The 19,207-nt window shown below is 42.1% G+C and overlaps 1 protein-coding gene across 19 annotated transcripts in view; it reads right to left on the reverse strand.

The window, feature by feature from the left end:
- Positions 1-9,286, reverse strand: part of PTPRQ (protein tyrosine phosphatase receptor type Q) — a 219,877-nt gene extending 210,591 nt beyond the window's left edge. For 7 of the 19 annotated variants that reach the window (XM_073327665.2, XM_073327662.2, XM_073327652.2 and 4 more), the window contains exons 1-5: positions 7,088-8,198; positions 6,455-6,535; positions 4,452-4,589; positions 3,629-3,764; positions 769-1,023 (exon numbers count right to left, since the gene is read on the reverse strand). In XM_073327665.2, the coding sequence (XP_073183766.2) occupies positions 769-1,023; positions 3,629-3,764; positions 4,452-4,589; positions 6,455-6,535; positions 7,088-7,255 (778 nt within the window). In that variant the 5' untranslated portion in view covers positions 7,256-8,198. Of the gene's footprint in view, positions 1-768; positions 1,024-3,628; positions 3,765-4,451; positions 4,590-6,454; positions 6,536-7,087; positions 8,208-8,486 lie in introns of those variants that run through there. The other 12 variants (XM_073327666.2, XM_073327664.2, XM_073327657.2 and 9 more) reach the window with 9 other exon arrangements.
- Positions 9,287-19,207: the final 9,921 nt, after the last annotated feature.

Here is a 19,207-nt window from a genome sequence, read left to right on the forward strand (position 1 = left end):
AACTGGGAATTGGTCCTGCTTCGAGCAGGGGGTTGGACTAGATGACCTTCTGGAGTCCCTTCCAACCCTGATATTCTATGATTCTATGATATGGACACAGGAGATCCACCTGTGCAGATCACCTTACAAGATCAGTACTTTAGATTGTAAGGTTATTAGGTTCTTCAGCATGCATATGCTATGACAAGGCTAGTGCCCTTTCAGGATATATCAGTGTATCATAATGTTATTGCAGACACCTGCTAGACAGTACAGCCAAGCGAATAATTCACAACAAATAATTTTGTACATGAATATAGCCTCATTTTCTTCTTTAGAAATATCTATAAACAGATCACAATTTCCTTGAATTTATCCAATGAATTTTTTTCAACAATTTTTAACTCGTTGAGATGTTAGATTTGAAGCACCTGTGATCAGTCCATCATCTGAAATTCAAACTAGGTTGCTTTGTTTAAATTGGTCAAATCAGTCACAAGGTATTGTTTCTGTTTTTTGACTTAATGAGGAAATACTTGCACATGCAAATTGCACATGCAAAAGGAATTTAAGAATGGCTAAAATTAATTTAAAATTCTGCGAAATGCTGAGTGCCTCCTGCATGCTGCTGAGTGCCTTCTGCTCCCACTGTTGTCAACGGAGGCCACTACAGGGACTCAGAACTTCACAGTACTGCTGAGTACACATAATATTTTTTGAAATTTTCTCTTAAAGTAATCAGTGTCATCTTTCATGATCTTTGTGATCGTGATAAACTAGAGTATATACCTGTTTCAACTTGAATATCCATGGTTTGAAAAACATTTATAAATTCAAGTTGCAGCTGTTTAAATTCAAACGTAAAAGTATACAAGGTTGCAGGTATCAAATGATCCCACGCAGAGAAGACATCATTTTGTTGTATAATCCGCAAAGTGTTATTCAGTGAAACTGAAACTGAAAATTCACTGGCTAGAATACTCCAGTTAAAAGATACTGTAGTACTTGTCACAAGTGTTTTGATACTGTTGCCTGAAATTCCACCTAACAGAGCAAAGAAATTTATATTATATACTTTTACAATAATTGATTAATAAGCACAATACATATATGTTAATTTTTACACACTGTATAAGAAACAAGTGTATTTCAGGAAGGGATGAGGGACACACTACAATTAAAACAAAAATGTATTTCCTGTTTAGCTGCAACTTAAAACCAACCAGAACAAGGAAGCATGGAATTGCACACTGAAATAGTTTCTAACAGTATGTAAACATAAAATTGAAATAATCACTGTATTCAGTAGAAAGAAATGCAAATAAACTTAGAAAGCATATAAATAAAAGACAGTGTGAGTGTAAAGGTGTAAATTCTGTAATGCAGCTTGGTTCAATATCTGTGGATAACATATGTTGGCCAAGAGCACAAACATGGTAGCACCACAATCCTGAGAAATGCTGAGCCTCCTGCATGCTGCTGAGTGCCCTCTGCTCCCACTATTGTCAACGGATGTCACTACAGAGACTCAGGACTTCACAGGTTTAGGTCACAGATCTAAATTTAAATCCTGATTCTGGTCTTTCATTTCCAGGTTGGCAAGATGTTGGAATGTCTTAGAGGTAATGCTTTAGAGAGAGACTTTTAAAAGCACTTTTAAAATCAATGGGAGTTGTGCTCCTAAATTCTTTAGGACTTTTTCAAAATCTCCCTCTTAAACTCAAGAGGTTGCAATCTACTCTTGCTACTACTGCTGCTGCTGAAGCTCCAATTGACTAATATGGGTGGTGATCCTGTCCTATTATGAAACTGAAATTAAAGCCATGAGTGTTAGTTGATCAAACAATGATATTACTGCTTAGACCATGGTTTCTTTTAGGGTTCACTAGGGAGACACAAAGAAAATCAGATGAATGTTCCATAGGATTGAGGGCCTCATGATTAGAGCTGAGTGAATTTTTTTTGACAAATAGTTGATCCACCATGCAGCTTCAGGCTGACCAAAACTATCTGTGAATTCAGGACAAATGTTTCAGCCAAGAGAAAAAAAAATATTGTTTTTAAAGTCAAAATGTTGTTTTGACAGTTTTGAACTGAAATGTTTTGACTTTTGATTTTGAAATTACATTTTGTTTCAAAATTTAGCTTGCTTTATTTTAAAAAAAGAGCAAAATATACCCAAAATCTAAACAAACAAAATGTACACCAAAAATTTCGGTTTGGGTTTAACAAACCATTTCATTCAACCTGAAATGATTTTTTTTTTCAGTTTTTAATTTCAGCAAGAAAAATAAAAATGTCCTTTATGGGTTGACTCAAAAAAAACTGTTTTTCATTTGAACTGAAAAATCAATTATCTGTTCAGCTATACTCATGATACCTTAATAATTCTTTGCAATTAGGGTGAAATTCAACCCAGGCAGAGTTACCACTTACTACCCATTTTAGGGTTTAAATGAAGTTAACTATTCCCATAATACTTCACGCAGGCCCTCTGCACTAGTGTGAATTACACCCCTACAAAACCTACTTTCCTCCCAATGTCTCCAAGAGCTTTATAAATATGAATTAATCAAGATTCACAAAATCCCTATGAAATAGTTAAGTATTTTTGTACCCATTTTACAAATGATAAACTGAGGTACAGAAAGATGAACTGACTTGAACAAGGTCTCAAAAGAAATACAGCCATGCAGCTACGCTGAAGAAAAAACCCAGCAGCAGCCAGGTACAGCCTGGGTCAACTGTGGGCTCTGAGACCTGGTTAGGGTGAAGGATATCAAAGCCCAGGCTCCAGCCCAAACAGGATCATCAACACTGTTATTTTTAGCTCCATGGTGCAAGCCTGAGTTGACCCAGGCTCTAGAATTGTTGCCTCGGGGGTTTTGTTTGTTTTGGGGGTTGGTTGTTTGCAGTGTAGATGTACCCCAAGGGTCAGAATTGCTTCCCAAATCTGGCACCTTGCACCACTCAGGCAGCATACAGGCTGGAATCTGACTATAGCTGGCCTCTGAGAATTCCCCCTGATGTGGAGGAGCTATTATCTGGCATAATGCCACAAGCAGTTCCCTGCTGAATTCCCCTGCCTCCCCATCCCTAACACACACACACACTCCTGTGCTAAAAATCTGGCCCAATAAGTCTGCTCCCTAATTCTTCATTCTAACCACTAGCCCACAATCACCTTCTCCTCTTCTCCATTCTAGATGAAGGGATGTCAACATAAAAAAAACCAACCAAACCCAAGTACAATAATTAATTTCAATTTTTACTGTAGATATAATATTACACCCTTAAACTGGTCTAAAATGGCAAGACTATCAATAACTTTGCTGTTGGCCCACTTTATAATTCATTTCTCTCAGGGACATCTCAGCCACAAGTAAAAAAATAATAATAATAATAAAAATCACAAGAGCACTGTTTTTGCACCTTGTTGGTTAACTTGATCATTACAATACCCGACAAGTTATTGTGAAGATGGTCTTCCTTTAAATCAGGGAAGGAATCCTGGCCCAACTGAAGTTCATTGAAAATTTTCCATTGACTGTAATGAGGCCAGGAGCTCATCCCCTATCTTTTTATTTTATCTTCAATAATAAAGTAGTCTATGATGATGCCAAAAGGTATTTTATGTTCTATTACTTACGTGTCTTAAATGACTTTACACTTAAAATTGCCCCATTCTTTACTGATTCTATTGTGACATCATATTTCTTTCCTTCTTCTAGCAGAATTATAGAATTCAGAGGTTTTAGCACAACTGAAGAAATGTTTTCTACAATCTGAAATTTAAAATAATTTGTTGATTTAATGAGATGTTAATGTAATACAAAAGAGAATTAATAAAAATCATCTCTAGTGTAAACGGGGTACCTGCATTTTAAAAGAGGATATTAATCAAATACAGCAGTGTGTCAAACTATTTCCTCTCAATTCAACTATGAAATATTCAACAAATATTTATTAAAAAAAATATTTATGGCTGTTTTGAGTCTTTAAAGCCCAACCTTGTATGGGGGGAAGGGGAGCGGGAGAGGGAAGGATGACGTGAGTTCTGCACAGATGGGAGTTCCACAAGGCATGTACGAAATAATGCCTCCTAGACTGAGCACCAGGAAGCATAGCAACTGTACCTTTTTAGGAGAGCTTAGTGTCAAATGGCAGCATTAGCTTCACACAGCCCTTGACTCAGCAAACCACTTATGCACATGTTTAACTACGCAAATGCTTAAGCCTATCCCTATTCAGCGAAGCACTTAAAGTGCATGCTTGAGTCCCATTGGCTTCAACTGTGGGCACATGAAGTCAATTGCGGAATTGGGGACTAATTTTTCTAAACTTTCACTCGATCAATTAAACTATGGCACATTCATCTCTGTTATTAAAAACAAAGGCCATTTTCTACTGGCACATAAAATTTAAATAAACAAAACTATTTACAGCTCAAAATTATGAAATAAATAGTTTACTTTTTGATGGAAATCATCTGTAAGCTTATATGTTACAACATAAAAGTCTGGATTTTCTCCTTTTGGGAACTCAGACCACACCACCGAAACTGCTCTAGTGGATTTTTTCACTTGGTCACAATCTAGACTCTTTGAAACCTGCAATACAAAAGTACACAATATGTATTTTAACAGAACATGCAGTAGAAGTAAAGCAAATTTGAGGAAATGATTAAACTCTGTCTATGGTTACTTGTTCTGTTTACATACTGCCATTTACCATTGGATTCTACCCAGACCAAAACTGCCTGTCCAACTGCAAAGTCCTTAGAAGCTCCATAATATTCATAGGTTCTGCAGATACAGATACTAATGACTTCTCTTCATCTCAGATGTAGCTAAGTAACATCAGCTGTGGCCCAAACCCACTCCATTGTCAGGAATGCAGTCTGTGATTCCAGTATGGCAATTATCATCATAGGAATTCAGACAGGGAATGCACTCACGAAGTGCTCCCTCACACTGGTACTCATCCAGGGAATAATTTTTAAAGGCACTGTAGATTATGAGAATGAGCAGAGAGCTCCTTTGTGAAGCTCAAATGGGATTGTTTTGATTGGGAGAGTTTCATAGAGCCAAAATTCCACTCTGAAACTGCAATTTTTGAGAAGGAAAGAAGAAGAAGCAGCTCTGCTTAAATCAAGAAAACTGTCCTCAACAGAAATATGTAAAGCTGGGCAAAAAATGAAAAAAAAAGTATTTGAAATATACTATGAAATTCATCAAATAAATTGAGCAGCGAATATCATTCTGCCGGCTGTAATAATGAGGGTAGGGTTTACTGCTCTCTCCGAACAAGCAATGTGGAGTAGTAGGGTTAATATAGTGCTGAGAAGAGAGCTCCAGTTCCTTTTAAGTTTTGCTGGTTTTGTTTAAATATGGTCCTTGGGACCTGAGCCCCAAACCTCCCAGATTCCTTTGCTCCCACCCTCAGAACATAGTGAAGAGTTTACTTTATCCTTAGTAACCACCCCAGCCTCTGCACATCCAGAATCAGGAACAGAAGTGTACATGAAGCGGGGAACTAGCTTACCTCTGCTGAACTTCTCCTCACCCTTCCTATGCAGAGCTGTTCTTATGATGGAAACTGAATCATTTTAAGATGCAAATATTTTACTCCTATTATTTTAATGATACATTTGTTCTTACAGGACTTTGGTTAGACCCATTCAGGAAAACAGACCCCTGATGATTTTGGGTCTGACCTGGAACTAAAAACATAGGGGGCTCATTTAGTATCTGAAGATACAAATCTGAACCATATGTCTGAAATTCTAAGGAGTTTGGGCCTGAACTGACAGTCTCTGTATTAGATATAATACAAGTTAGGGTTATTTAAAGATTTTAGCACTTTACCTGTTTATATTTCCATTTACCTTGAATGGAATACTCAAAACAAAAACCCAAAATGTATCTCAAAAAAGTCATAGCCTGAACTAGTAGCAACCATTCTACTCCACAGTAAAAGCTAAATCTAATTGTATTGTATTGATTGTATTATGTGGTGTTATACTGCAAAGTGATGTATTGTAGTAAAAACTGAACACAGAATGTAAAAGGATAAATTTTCCATATAGCTTTGCCCTTTGTGAATACATCATGATATGGTACTCAGTTTGCTGTTTTAGGGTCATTTGTTATGTCTAATGCCAAATTGACATGACTATGTAAATCTTCTAAGATCTTAATAATAATTCACATTCGAAGTATAGTTTACATTTCACAAGAATGGTGCAAGCCTCTTCTTGGGAGCCAAGGAATCCACGTTACACTGACATGTGTGTCATAAACAATAGGGTTCACTGAGAAGTTAGATATGCTCAGGAAAAGAATAATAGGTTTTAAAACTATACTTGTACAGCAAGCTGGAGAAATGCAGAAATTTACACTGAAAATAATGTAGTGAAAGTTCTTCATTCTGAATAGAAGAAAATCAGCTTTGAAATGTAACAAGCAATTCATACAATTGGTAAGATTTCTGTAAAGGATAGATTAGCTCCTTCCATTCCAACTTGTGCTCTGTTTTGCATGGTGGCTTCCTGCAACTGCGATAAGCAAATATACATTGTTAGATCAAAAACAAGAGCAAAGCATCTCACAATATCAAGTATAATGGAAAACCTACCAAAAATCACTTAATTCTTCAAATTTACAAATGTATTCAGATATTCTGCCATGCAGAACTTGTGATCATAAAGGACAAAAGGGACTTCAGCTTACAATTTTCCTTCTACTTCTTTTTCCAGAAACTATTTTCAATATTTTGAATCTCATTTAGGGTCTTATCCGAAGTCCACTGAAGTCAATGGGAGCCTTTAAACTGACAACAAAGGGTTTAGGCACAAGTTCTTACACTTCATTTTCACCACCTACCTACCTACCATAGGACCTAATCATGTTTACCATAGGACCTAATCATGTTTCCACTAAAATAAAAGGTAAACTTTCATTGACTTCAACAGCAGCAGAGTCGGAACCACAGAGTGGTTACTATACATTACAATTTATTGTGATGGTTAGAATGACAAAAAGGAGTCTAACTAGTAACCATAACTTTGCACACTTCAATTAAAACATCAAAGAAAAAAAATTCTTACCTGAAATATATATTCTAACAGCAGCAGCAGCAGATTCATTTTGTCCATATGGAAAGAAAATTTTATAATCCCAGTGTCTATTATGTGTCTGAATTTTAACAGCTTCAAAACAAAATTATGTTGGAATATTTTAAGATAAAATGAGGAGGAAATTAAGATAATGAACATGTATGTTAACACTTTATATTGATATAACTGAGGTTCAATACTATTCTAGATTTACACTCCTCCACTATGGGCCTGGCTCTTCTTGCCTAATGAACTCAATGACAGACTCTTATAGACTTCAATGAGCTCTGGATCAGTCTCCTCCTTCTTACACAGCAAAATTCTCAACTTCAAAATGATGTTTATCTTTTGCCTAAATAACGATTACAGGATCAGACATTATATTGGATACATCCAGGACCAGCTGTTGTTTGTTTTACTCCCACAAGGGTAATTTTAATTAATCTACATGTATGAGCAGGATTTGGCCCCAGATTTAGGGCCTGATCCAAAACTCAGTGAAGTCAGTGGAATTCTATGCCAGAGGATGTTGTGAAGCCAAGAATATAACAGGATTAAAAAAAGAACTTGATAAATGCATGGAGGATGGGTCCACCAATGGCTATTAGTCAGGATGGGCAAGGATGATGTGTCCCTAGCCTCGGTTTTGCCAGAAACTGGGAATGGGCAACAGGGGATGGATCATTGATGCTTACCTGTTCTTTTCATTCCCTCTGAAGCACCTAGCATTGGCCACTGTCGGAAGACAGGATACTAGGCTAGATAGACCTTTGGTCTGACCCATTATGGCCGTTCTTAAATATCCTTTGCTGGCTTCAGTGGGATTGGATCATGCCCATAATGCACACTTCTTGTAAGTTACTTTTAAACTATTGTTAGACGTACTGCACTGAACTCACCAGCACATTCTATCAACATAGACAATATTTTGTCTCTTAAGGATGCATCATCAAATACAAAGTGCACATTAATGGGTGTTTTTACAAAGATGTCCAACAGCACCAAAATGAATACAATTAACTACTAGATGACTACATAAAATTATAGTAAATGATGTAAAATAACTTGTTCATCGGAAGAGATGTCATACACCCACACACAAATGTGTATGTACATCATTCATTGGAAATTGCTTTAATAATTTAGACAAGCATTAATAGAAAATTTTATTCTAAAAATGTAGCAGATATACTTCCAAATTCACACACATTAATCCAGCATGCTTATTCAAAAGCATTTTAATTCTGCAAGCACCATTGTGTCAACATCAAAAAGCTTAAGTGTGCCCCAAATCTTAGCAAGCAAGATGAAAATAAAGAAATGTCACTGTTTTGGCAAGGCAGTCCTTCATTACTGCAATCCTCAACACTATGAATTTTAAAACATTCACCTCCTAAAAGTGACCTTCACTCAGGCCCCAGTCCAGGAGCCCTTTAGGTAGATACATGATTTAAAGCTGGAGCAGTCCCTGCAATCAGTCAGTGAGGGTGTGCTGAAGGTTATTACCCTGGGGCAGGCACAGATTCTGCCACCCTGAGCAGTAACTTACGCTGCCAACACAACTCGGCTAGCAACAGTGCTTCAGGATCGGGTCCTACATGAGTCAACAGCTAGGGCCGGATTCTGCTCCCTTTCCTCAGCCTGGCAATGTGTTACTCCGCCAGCCGCTATTACTCACACGGAGGAAAGGCAGCAGAATCTGGGCACAGTCGTTGACTCGTGTAGGGCCCGATGCTAACGCCCTGGAGGGGCAGAACCGGAGTTTTGAAGGAGGCAGGACGCCGGGACTAGGAGATCTGTTCTTACAGCCCCTCGGCCCGTTGCAAACACCCTCGGGAAGCGGTGTCTAAAGCCCTCCTCCAAACAGCCTGGGGACCCTCCAGGGCTCCCTGTGCCTACCCAGCTCCCCGCTCCATGCCCGCCAGGCGGCAGGTGCGCAGGGGCCCGGCTCTTCCAGCAGCGGCCCTTGGGTGAGGCTGCCAGGCACGAGGGGAGGCCCGGAGCCGGCGAGCAGCTGGAGCCGACGCCGGCAGGAAGCTGAGGGCGAGGAAGGAGGGCGCCCCGGAGCCGGAGCCTGGCGGGCCAGGCCCCAGCAGCGCCGGGCACAGCCGCGGCTCCCGGCCCCTGCCCGCTTTGCTCCCCGGGGCACCGAGTGCATCCTCGGCCCCTTTCCCAGGCAGCCCGGCTCCCCGCCCGGAGGAGCCGCAAGAGGGCGCCGCTGCCCAGGCCCGCAGCGAGCTGTGCGCCGGCCCCAGCTGCTCGCCTGTCCGGCCGCTGAGTCCCGCCCGCCGCCCTGCCCGCCATTTGTTCCGGTCCTTGGTGCCCGGTTCCCTGCGTTGGGCTGCTGAGGGGAGATCTCCATGGAGACGCGGGGAGCGGGCGAGCAACAGGCTGTGCTCAGCCTCAGGGCATGGCGGGAATCTCAGCCAGGCCGTGCCCGGGGCGGGGGGCGCTGAGCGAGCTCTAGCGCCGGACGCTTCTGCCCCAACAAGGAGCGGCCAGGGGACCCCCCACCCCTCCGCTCCTCCATCCAAATGCAAGGCTGCGCCGGTCTGGAGCCCGCTCCCCGAGCTCGGACAGGTGCTACCCGCGCACCTCTGCCCATTTCCTCTCTCTCAAGGGCGACTGGCCAGCCTTGCTCCTGCCCGAGGGAGTCTAAACAGCGCCGGCTCCCAGCTGCGGGTCGTCTCCCTGCTGTAGCGCGGCGGCTGCGGGCGGGGAGCCCTGGGGCTAGAATGGAGGCCGAGTGGTTTTTTAATGCCCATTTAGTGCGAACTTTTCCCTTTGGGGGGATAAGCAGCTTTGCACAAGGGTTCCACATTCCTCCCGTCTTCCCCAGCGTTGTAGGTGCCCTCTTGTCCCTGGGCTTGGCTTCTCTCCCCCATGTTACTGCCACTGAACGGGATTGTGGAGAACCAAGTGCGCTGAGACGTGCTGGTCGCAACGTTGCATCAGCCTAGACCAGGGGTACCCCGTGTCCCACCGAGTATCAGCTGCTCGATGCTTAACCTCGCGTCGCATAACTTTCCAACGGCACGCTGAAAGAGAGTTAACTTCTGTTTTATCCCGTATGCTTCATAATCATAGACATTCTGCGTTAAGGGAAAACGACCCTTTTATGGCTAAATGTTTTATTATTGCAGAATTAATATGTTGGTATGAAAATAAAAAAATAAAGGCTGGACTAGAGCCTGGGTCAGGGAATTGTAATCTAAATGCGTGTGCTAAGAAACTAGTCTGTTTCCTAATGCTAAAACTATCACGGGGGGCTAACATACGCTACTAGTAGCTGCGATATAATTTGGCATTTTTGTTAATTTATTGTATTACTTATCAGTAATATGATTTACAGTCAGATCTGATATATAGTTCTGACTGCTGTAAATTCAAGAGAACAAACTGAATGGATGTTATTTATGTTTTCTTTACTTGGAAATAAAAACAACTCCAGCTCAACAATAAGAAAAGGAGTAGGAGTTGCACCTTAGAGACTAACCAATTTATTTGAGCATAAGCTTTCCTGAGCTACAGCCCACTTCATCGGATGCATTTCCACTGAATGAATCCGATGAAGTGAGCTGTAGCTCACGAAAGCTTATGCTCAAATAAATTGGTTAGTCTCTAAGGTGCAACTCGTACTTTTCTTTCTGCGAATACAGACTAACACGGCTACTACTCTGAAACCAGCCCAACAGTGTCGTTTCAGGGGTCTGTTTGTTTTTTAAGTATAACACTACAAATGTCAAAGGTGTAAACTGTTTAAAATATTACATTAACTGTTTTTAAGAAATACTTTTATCTAAAATGTATTTTAGATCTCCAGAGTATATTTCTGAAAATCATCAGTAACAGAGAGAATCAGAAGCAACTATCATACCATATACTTTCAATTAGTGAGATTCAGGATAAAAAAAATTGAAAATTATTTTTTATGTACATTTAGTTGTCATGAAGGGTACTAGACTGAAATCATTTAGGAATTAAGTCTTCCATTTATCCACAGAACAGATTCAACGTGAACATTGATGCAAGCTTCCCACATTGTCTCAATAGTGTATATTACCTACAAGTCAGAGAGATCAGCTCTAGAGATGAAATTATAATTATAATTCTGTTCAGTGCCTATTGAAATCACTGACAAAATTCCCATCGCCTTTCAAGGAGCAGAATTGGGATCTGACTCTCCATAGTTATTCAGTTCTTTGCCTCTCTGCTGAGGCTACTAGCAGGGCTACCAATGAAAACATCAATAAACAAATAATAGGGCTAGGCCCACTAACTCATAACACAAAGGCCACTGAAAAGCCCCTCAGATAGTAATGACTTTTGGGGACCAGCAACCTTGGCTGGATTTGAACCAGTGTTCTAAAAAAGAAAATCTCCTGTGCTGTGAGACATCCAGCATCCCAGCCTTCCAAAAATAAGTTTTAAAATGGTAGTTAATTCTGTTAAAAAAACCATTGAAATTTAGTCTTAGTTTCATAATGGATAATATATAAACTCAAAATTTGAATATTCTAACTGCTAGCTAAATCAATCAAGGTATAAAAATAAGTAGCCCTATCAAACATGGACAATTCTGGACGCACATTTCCTTATGTGGTTATGTCTTCAGGTTCTACAGTCACATACGGTGCAATATTTCTGAATCATGAGATATTCACTGATCATGTTACACTATAAGATTTTTCTAAGAGCTGCACACAACACTGAAATTGTGAAGTAAACAACAGTGACATTTTAGTCAGAGCTTGCATAGCTTTTGAGTAAACCAAGTGACCTAAATTTCTGCTGCCTAAGAAGTTTTGGGCTTACAAATTCCCTGCATTCTCCAGGTCTCGTTGACAAAAACAAAAAAAGAAACAAGTGACCCAAGTTGCTGTGATTAAACCAAATGGGCAGTTTTAAAGGTATTTTATTAAAGCCCCACTCAAAGTGGGTATGTGTGTGTGGAACATTCCACTTTAATCAAAAGAGTACTCCCCAAACAAATATTTTTCTTTTATTCAGCATTTCCAGCAAATGTTTAAGTTTTTCACCAGTATAGTGCCCAAAATGTAATACAAGAACTTGTATACAATCTTAACAAGTTTAGTTGTCCCAAACTCTTACTCAGAAATAACACCAGAAAACACAATAGAGCTACTTAGGAAAGTAAAAATACTAATTGTATATTCATAGTTTTGCAGAATTGGGGCCAATCCTCCATCCTCTGAAGTCAAAAGAAATTCTGCCACTGAGTTCAGTTACATACAGGATCAGGCCCTTTGTTTGTAAGCAGGAGTCCCGTGGAGGCAGCTAAAAGATATAGTTCCAAAATGGTCAATAAGCATTCAAGAATTTGTGAATAAATTTGAAGTTTCTCATGGATTTTGAGATATGATGTCCAAAAAAGTATGCTAACAATTTGCCACTGTTGATTTACTCCTAATTTTTCCAGCTTCCATACCTCAGAAACTTTAAATGTAAATAGTGAGGGGGGAAAAACACACACACACACACAATCCCAATTACAGATGGGCTACTGTCTCTCTGTAGCAATGCCTTAGACTGTACTTTAATTAAAGTATATGAAATGGATGAAATCTATTCAAACCACATAAAGCTTAGAGTATTCAGGCATTTATGTGGAAGAAATGCAGAATTGTTGGCAAGGTGAAATGTAACCCTTCCAAACCAGAGCTAGGGAACATGGCTGCTAGTCTCCCCATCCTACCTCCCACTTCCTTCAGGTACGACTCCAGCCTTTGAGTTGAAATAGTGGCCACAGACCTTTTGTGCCAGTTGCACAGGGAGCTGGGGCCACTGGATTTACACAGATGTAGATATGTGACCCTGCCTCATTTCCATTATGCTATTCTGTGAGAGAATGGGCCTATGTTGGAGATCCTTTCCATAGCACATAGGTGATGCACACGTGCACCTGTCGTACCACAAGCACAGCCCTATGTGGGGCTTTAGTACTGCAGAGGCCCTTGCACCAGTGAATTACCCCCAATAATTTTTCCTCTTCAGAGCAGAATTCTGAATGCCTATTACTCAGTGCACTACAAAGTAATTTACAGATGAAGTAAAATTATACAAAAAATAATCCATCACTGGAGCAGGAACTGGTCCAAGAAAAGGAAGAAGTTTGCTCTAGATTTTCAGCGTGGGTCTGATCCAACTCCCATTAGCTTCAGTAGTTGGAACAAACTCTGAAACTAGGAAAAAGTCTTTTAATAGTCCCCACTACATATCTTCATGAGACTAATTGCAAATCTTTAAATGTCTGTACATCTAGTGTAACATAAGACTCTGGGTTATAGCTGATGTTTATAGGAGCATGTGAGGGTTCAGAGCAGCCGTGTTAGTCTGTATCGCAAAAAGAAAAGGAGTACTTGTGGCACCTTAGAGACTAACAAATTTATTTGTGCATGAGCTTTCGTGAGCTACAGCTCACTTCATTGGATGCATTCAGAGAGCTTTCCCCCCTCCCCACCCCCCGGCTCTCCTGCTGGTAATAGCTCACCTTTAGTGATCACTCTGGTTACAGTGTGTATGGTAACACCCATTGTTTCATGTTCTCTATGTATATAAATCTCTGCACTGTATTTTCCACTTAATGCATCCGATGAAGTGAGCTGTAGCTCATGAAAGCTTATGCTCAAATAAATTTGTTAGTCTCTAAGGTGCCACAAGTACTCCTTTTCTTTTTAGGAATATGTGAGTTACTTAAGTGAGCTCTAGCTTACGAAAGCTTATGCTCAAATAAATTTGTTAGTCTTTAAGGTGCCATAAGTCCTCCTTTTCTTTTTAAAAGACATGCTGTATTTTTGATTAGTTACACTGGTATTGATTCATTGTAATTCAAGTGATTTTTCAAAATATTATGTTTATTGATAACTCTTTAATTACAAATAAGTGCTAAGTGTTACAAAAACATTTTGTATACAAATGTATCATTTACCATTTCAATCAGAATTTGGGGGAGGGATAGCTCAGTGGTTTGAGCATTGGCCTACTAAACCCAGGGTTGTGAATTCAATCCTTGAGGGGGCCATTTAGGGATCTGGGGCAAAAATTGGGGATTGGTCCTGCTTTTAGCAGGGGGCTGGACTAGATGACCTCCTGAGATCCCGTCTCAACCATGATATTCTATGAAAACACATCAAGTGTTCAATGATTAAATCTCTTGTGGCATTATTTGGCAAACACTAAATACATTAATAAGTATTGGCCCAATTCCCTGTAGATATAAAAATAAGATTCCTATCTCTATATGCCAAAACCTCTTGACAACATTTTCTTTTTTGAATATTTGTCCTTCCAATATATTGCACTGTTATACAAACTTTGAATATAGGCTAACAAATGAAAGTAAGTTATATTTATAATTATGGTCATGAACTCCTGCAGCACTAGCGAGGCACATTTTGGTTCTAGGTCCCAGTATGTAATGTTTTAGTAATAACAAAATATCTGTCACACAAGTCGTAATTCCATAGCCTTATATCTTTGTGCGTATGACTTCATTCAGAAGTTTACATGAATAAAATGAGCAAGATTTGCTTCTATGAGAGAACCTGAATCCTATCCATATTTATAATGTTGTATTCTACTTAACCATCTAATTTGCTCACACTGGATGTGCTATCTGCACTGGATGTGCTATGTTTGTCTTTCTTCCACAGGACAGAAGCGACTTTGTCTGTACAAAGTGTAAGCTGGTCTCCATATTGGAAGAGAAGGTTCAAGGTCTGGAGCAACAGGTATCGACCCTGCGTTGCATAAGAGAAACTGAAGATTTCCTGGACAGACGTCAGGATATGCTTCTATGGGCACAAGGTTATGAAGATTCAGAGCAGGCTGTACATCGGGGACAGGAGGACGGTGAAGAAATTTGGCATCATGTGACCTCCAGAAGAAAAAAGGGGAAAGTCCATGTACCAGCAACGCAGATAGAGGTAAGTAACCGTTTTCATGTTCTCTACACAGGTGCTAATGCGGAGAGCGGACCAGATGATACGTCTGAGGGAAGGGAGCAGAACAAGACTCCGCCGATTGGAAAGGCATGAGATGCACTGTCCTAGGGTTGGGAGTTCCATGACCACCGCTCCCAAGAGAAGGAGGCAGGTGGTGGTGGTCGGGGACTCTCTCCTCAGGGGGACTGAGTCATCTATCTGCCGCCCCGACCAGGAAAACCAAGAAGTCTGCTGCTTGCCAGGAGCTAAGATTCGTGATGTGATGGAGAGACTGCCGAGACTCATCAAGCCCTTGGATCACTACCCCTTCCTGCTTCTCCATGTGGGCACCAGTGATACTGCCAAGAATGACCCTGAGCGGATCACTGCAGACTACATGGCTCTGGGAAGAAGGATAAAGGAGTTTGAGGAGCAAGTGGTGTTCTCGTCCATACTCCCCATGGAAGGAAAAGGCCTGGGTAGAGACCGTCGAATCATGGAAGTCAACAAATGGCTACGCAGGTGGTGTCGGAGAGAAGGCTTTGGATTCTTTGACCATGGGATGGTGTTCGAAGGAGGAGTGCTAGGCAGAGATGGGCTCCACCTAACGAAGAGAGGGAAGAGCATCTTTGCAAGCAGGCTGGCCAACCTCGTGAGGAGGGCTTTAAACTAGGTTCACCGGAGGAAGGAGACCAAAGCCCTGAGGTAAGTGGGGAAGTGGGATACCGGGAGGAAGCATGTACAGGAGTGCGTGAGAGGGGAGGGCTCCTGCCTCATACTGAGAAAGAGGGGCGATCAGTGGGTTATCTCAAGTGCCTATACACAAATGCACGAAGACTGGGAAACAAGCAGGGAGAACTGGAAGTCCTGGCAAAGTCAAGGAATTATGATGTGAATGGAATAACAGAGACTTGGTGGGATAATTCACATGACTGGAGTACTGTCATGGATGGATATAAGCTGTTCAGGAAGGACAGACCACCGGACCAGGGGGTCCTATAGGTGGTGCTATAGACCACCGGACCAGGGGGATGAGGTAGATGAGGCTTTCTTCCGGCAGCTCACGGAAGCTACTAGATCGCATGCCCTGATTCTCATGGGTGACTTTAATTTTCCTGATATCTGCTGGGAGAGCAATACAGCGGCGCATAGACAATCCAGGAAGTTTTTGGAAAGCGTAGGGGACAATTTCCTGGCGCAAGTGCTAGAGGAGCCAACTAGGGGGGGCGCTTTTCTTGACCTGCTGCTCACAAACCGGGTAGAATTAGTGGGGGAAGCAAAAGTGGATGGGAATCTGGGAGGCAGTGACCATGAGTTGGTTGAGTTCAGGATCCTGACGCAGGGAAGAAAGGTAAGCAGCAGGATACGGACCCTGGACTTCAGGAAAGCAGACTTCGACTCCCTCAGGGAACGGATGGCCAGGATCCCCTGGGGGACTAACTTGAAGGGGAAAGGAGTCCAGGAGAGCTGGCTGTATTTCAAGGAATCCCTGTTGAGGTTACAGGGACAAACCATCCCGATGAGTCGAAAGAATAGTAAATATGGCAGGCGACCAGCTTGGCTTAATGGTGAAATCCTAGCGGATCTTAAACATAAAAAAGAAGCTTACAAGAAGTGGAAGGTTGGACATATGACCAGGGAAGAGTATAAAAATATTGCTCGGGCATGTAGGAATGTTATCAGGAGGGCCAAATCGCACCTGGAGCTGCAGCTAGCCAGAGATGTCAAGAGTAACAAGAAGGGTTTCTTCAGGTATGTTGGCAACAAGAAGAAAGCCAAGGAATGTGTGGGCCCCTTATTGAATGAGGGAGGCAACCTAGTGACAGAGGATGTGGAAAAAGCTAATGTACTCAATGCTTTTTTTGCCTCTGTTTTCACTAACAAGGTCAGCTCCCAGACTGCTGCGCTGGGCATCACAAAATGGGGAAGAGATGGCCAGCCCTCTGTGGAGATAGAGGTGGTTAGGGACTATTTAGAAAAGCTGGACATGCACAAGTCCATGGGGCCGGACGAGTTCCATCCGAGAGTGCTGAAGGAATTGGCGGCTGTGATTGCAGAGCCATTGGCCATTATCTTTGAAAACTCGTGGCAAACCGGGGAAGTCCCGGATGACTGGAAAAAGGCTAATGTAGTGCCAATCTTTAAAAAAGGGAAGAAGGAGGATCCTGGGAACTACAGGCCAGTCAGCCTCACTTCAGTCCCTGGAAAAATCATGGAGCAGGTCCTCAAAGAATCAATCCTGAAGCACTTGCATGAGAGGAAAGTGATCAGGAACAGCCAGCATGGATTCACCAAGGGAAGGTCATGCCTGACTAATCTAATCGCCTTTTATGATGAGATTCCTGGTTCTGTGGATGAAGGGAAAGCAGTGGATGTATTGTTTCTTGACTTTAGCAAAGCTTTTGACACGGTCTCCCACAGTATTCTTGTCAGCAAGTTAAGGAAGTATGGGATGGATGAATGCACTACAAGGTGGGTAGAAAGCTGGCTAGATTGTCGGGCTCAACGGGTAGTGATCAATGGCTCCATATCTAGTTGGCAGCCGGTATCAAGTGGAGTGCCCCAAGGGTTGGTCCTGGGGCCGGTTTTGTTCAATATCTCCATAAATGATCTGGAGGATGGTGTGGATTGCACTCTCAGCAAATTTGCGGATGATACTAAACTGGGAGGAGTGGTAGATACGCTGGAGGGGAGGGATAGGATACAGAAAGACCTAGACAAATTGGAGGATTGGGCCAAAAGAAATCTGATGAGGTTCAATAAGGATAAGTGCAGGGTCCTGCACTTAGGACGGAAGAACCCAATGCACAGCTACAGACTAGGGACCGAATGGCTAGGCAGCAGTTCTGCGGAAAAGGACCTAGGGGTGACAGTGGACGAGAAGCTGGATATGAGTCAGCAGTGTGCCCTTGTTGCCAAGAAGGCCAATGGCATTTTGGGATGTATAAGTAGGGGAATTGCCAGCAGATCGAGGGACGTGATCATTCCCCTCTATTCGACATTGGTGAGGCCTCATCTGGAGTACTGTGTCCAGTTTTGGGCCCCACACTTCAAGAAGGATGTGGATAAATTGGAGAGAGTCCAGCGAAGGGCAACAAAAATGATTAGGGGACTGGAACACATGAGTTATGAGGAGAGGCTGAGGAAGCTGGGATTGTTTAGCCTGCAGAAGAGAAGAATGAGGGGGGATTTGATAGCTGCTTTCAACTACCTGAAAGGGGGTTCCAAAGAGGATGGCTCTAGACTGTTCTCAATGGTAGCAGATGACAGAACGAGGAGTAATGGTCTCAAGTTGCAGTGGGGGAGGTTTAGATTGGATATTAGGAAAAACTTTTTCACTAAGAGGGTGGTGAAACACTGGAATGCGTTACCTAGGGAGGTGGTAGAATCTCCTTCCTTAGAGGTTTTTAAGGTCAGGCTTGACAAAGCCCTGGCTGGGATGATTTAACTGGGAATTGGTCCTGCTTTGAGCAGGGGGTTGGACTAGATGACCTTCTGGGGTCCCCTCCAACCCTGATATTCTATGATTCTATGACAGGCAGGGCAGAAAAGGTGGGGGAGTTGCATTGTATGTAAGAGAGCAGTATGACTGCTCAAAGCTCAAGTATGAAACTGCAGAAAAACCTGAGAGTCTCTGGATTAAGTTTAGAAGTGTGAGCAACAGGGTGATGTCATGGTGGGAATCTACTATGGACCACCGGACCAGGGGGATGAGGTGGACGAGGCTTTCTTCGGCAACTCGCAGAAGTTACTAGATAGCACGCCCTGGTTCTCATGGCAGACTTCCATCACCCTGATATCTGCTGGGAGAGCAATACAGCAGTGCACAGACAATCCAGGAAGTTTTTGGAAAATGTAGGGGACAATTTCCTGGTGCAAGTGCTGGAAAAACCAGCTAGGGGCAGAGCTCTTCTTGACCTGCTGCTCACAAACTGGGAAGAATTAGTAGGGGAAGCAAAAGTGGATGGGACCCTGGGAGGCAGTGACCATGAGATGGTCGAGTTCAGGATCCTGACACAAGGAAGAAAGGAAAGCAGCAGAATACGGACCCTGGACTTCAGAAAAGCAGACTTTGACTCCCTCAGGGAACTGATGGGCAAGATCCCCTGGGAGAATAACATGAGGGGGAAAGGAGTCCAGGAGAGCTGGCTGTATTTTAAAGAATCCT

The sequence above is a fragment of the Lepidochelys kempii genome, chromosome 1 (assembly GCF_965140285.1).
Source record: "Lepidochelys kempii isolate rLepKem1 chromosome 1, rLepKem1.hap1, whole genome shotgun sequence".
Lineage (NCBI taxonomy): Eukaryota > Metazoa > Chordata > Testudines > Cheloniidae > Lepidochelys > Lepidochelys kempii.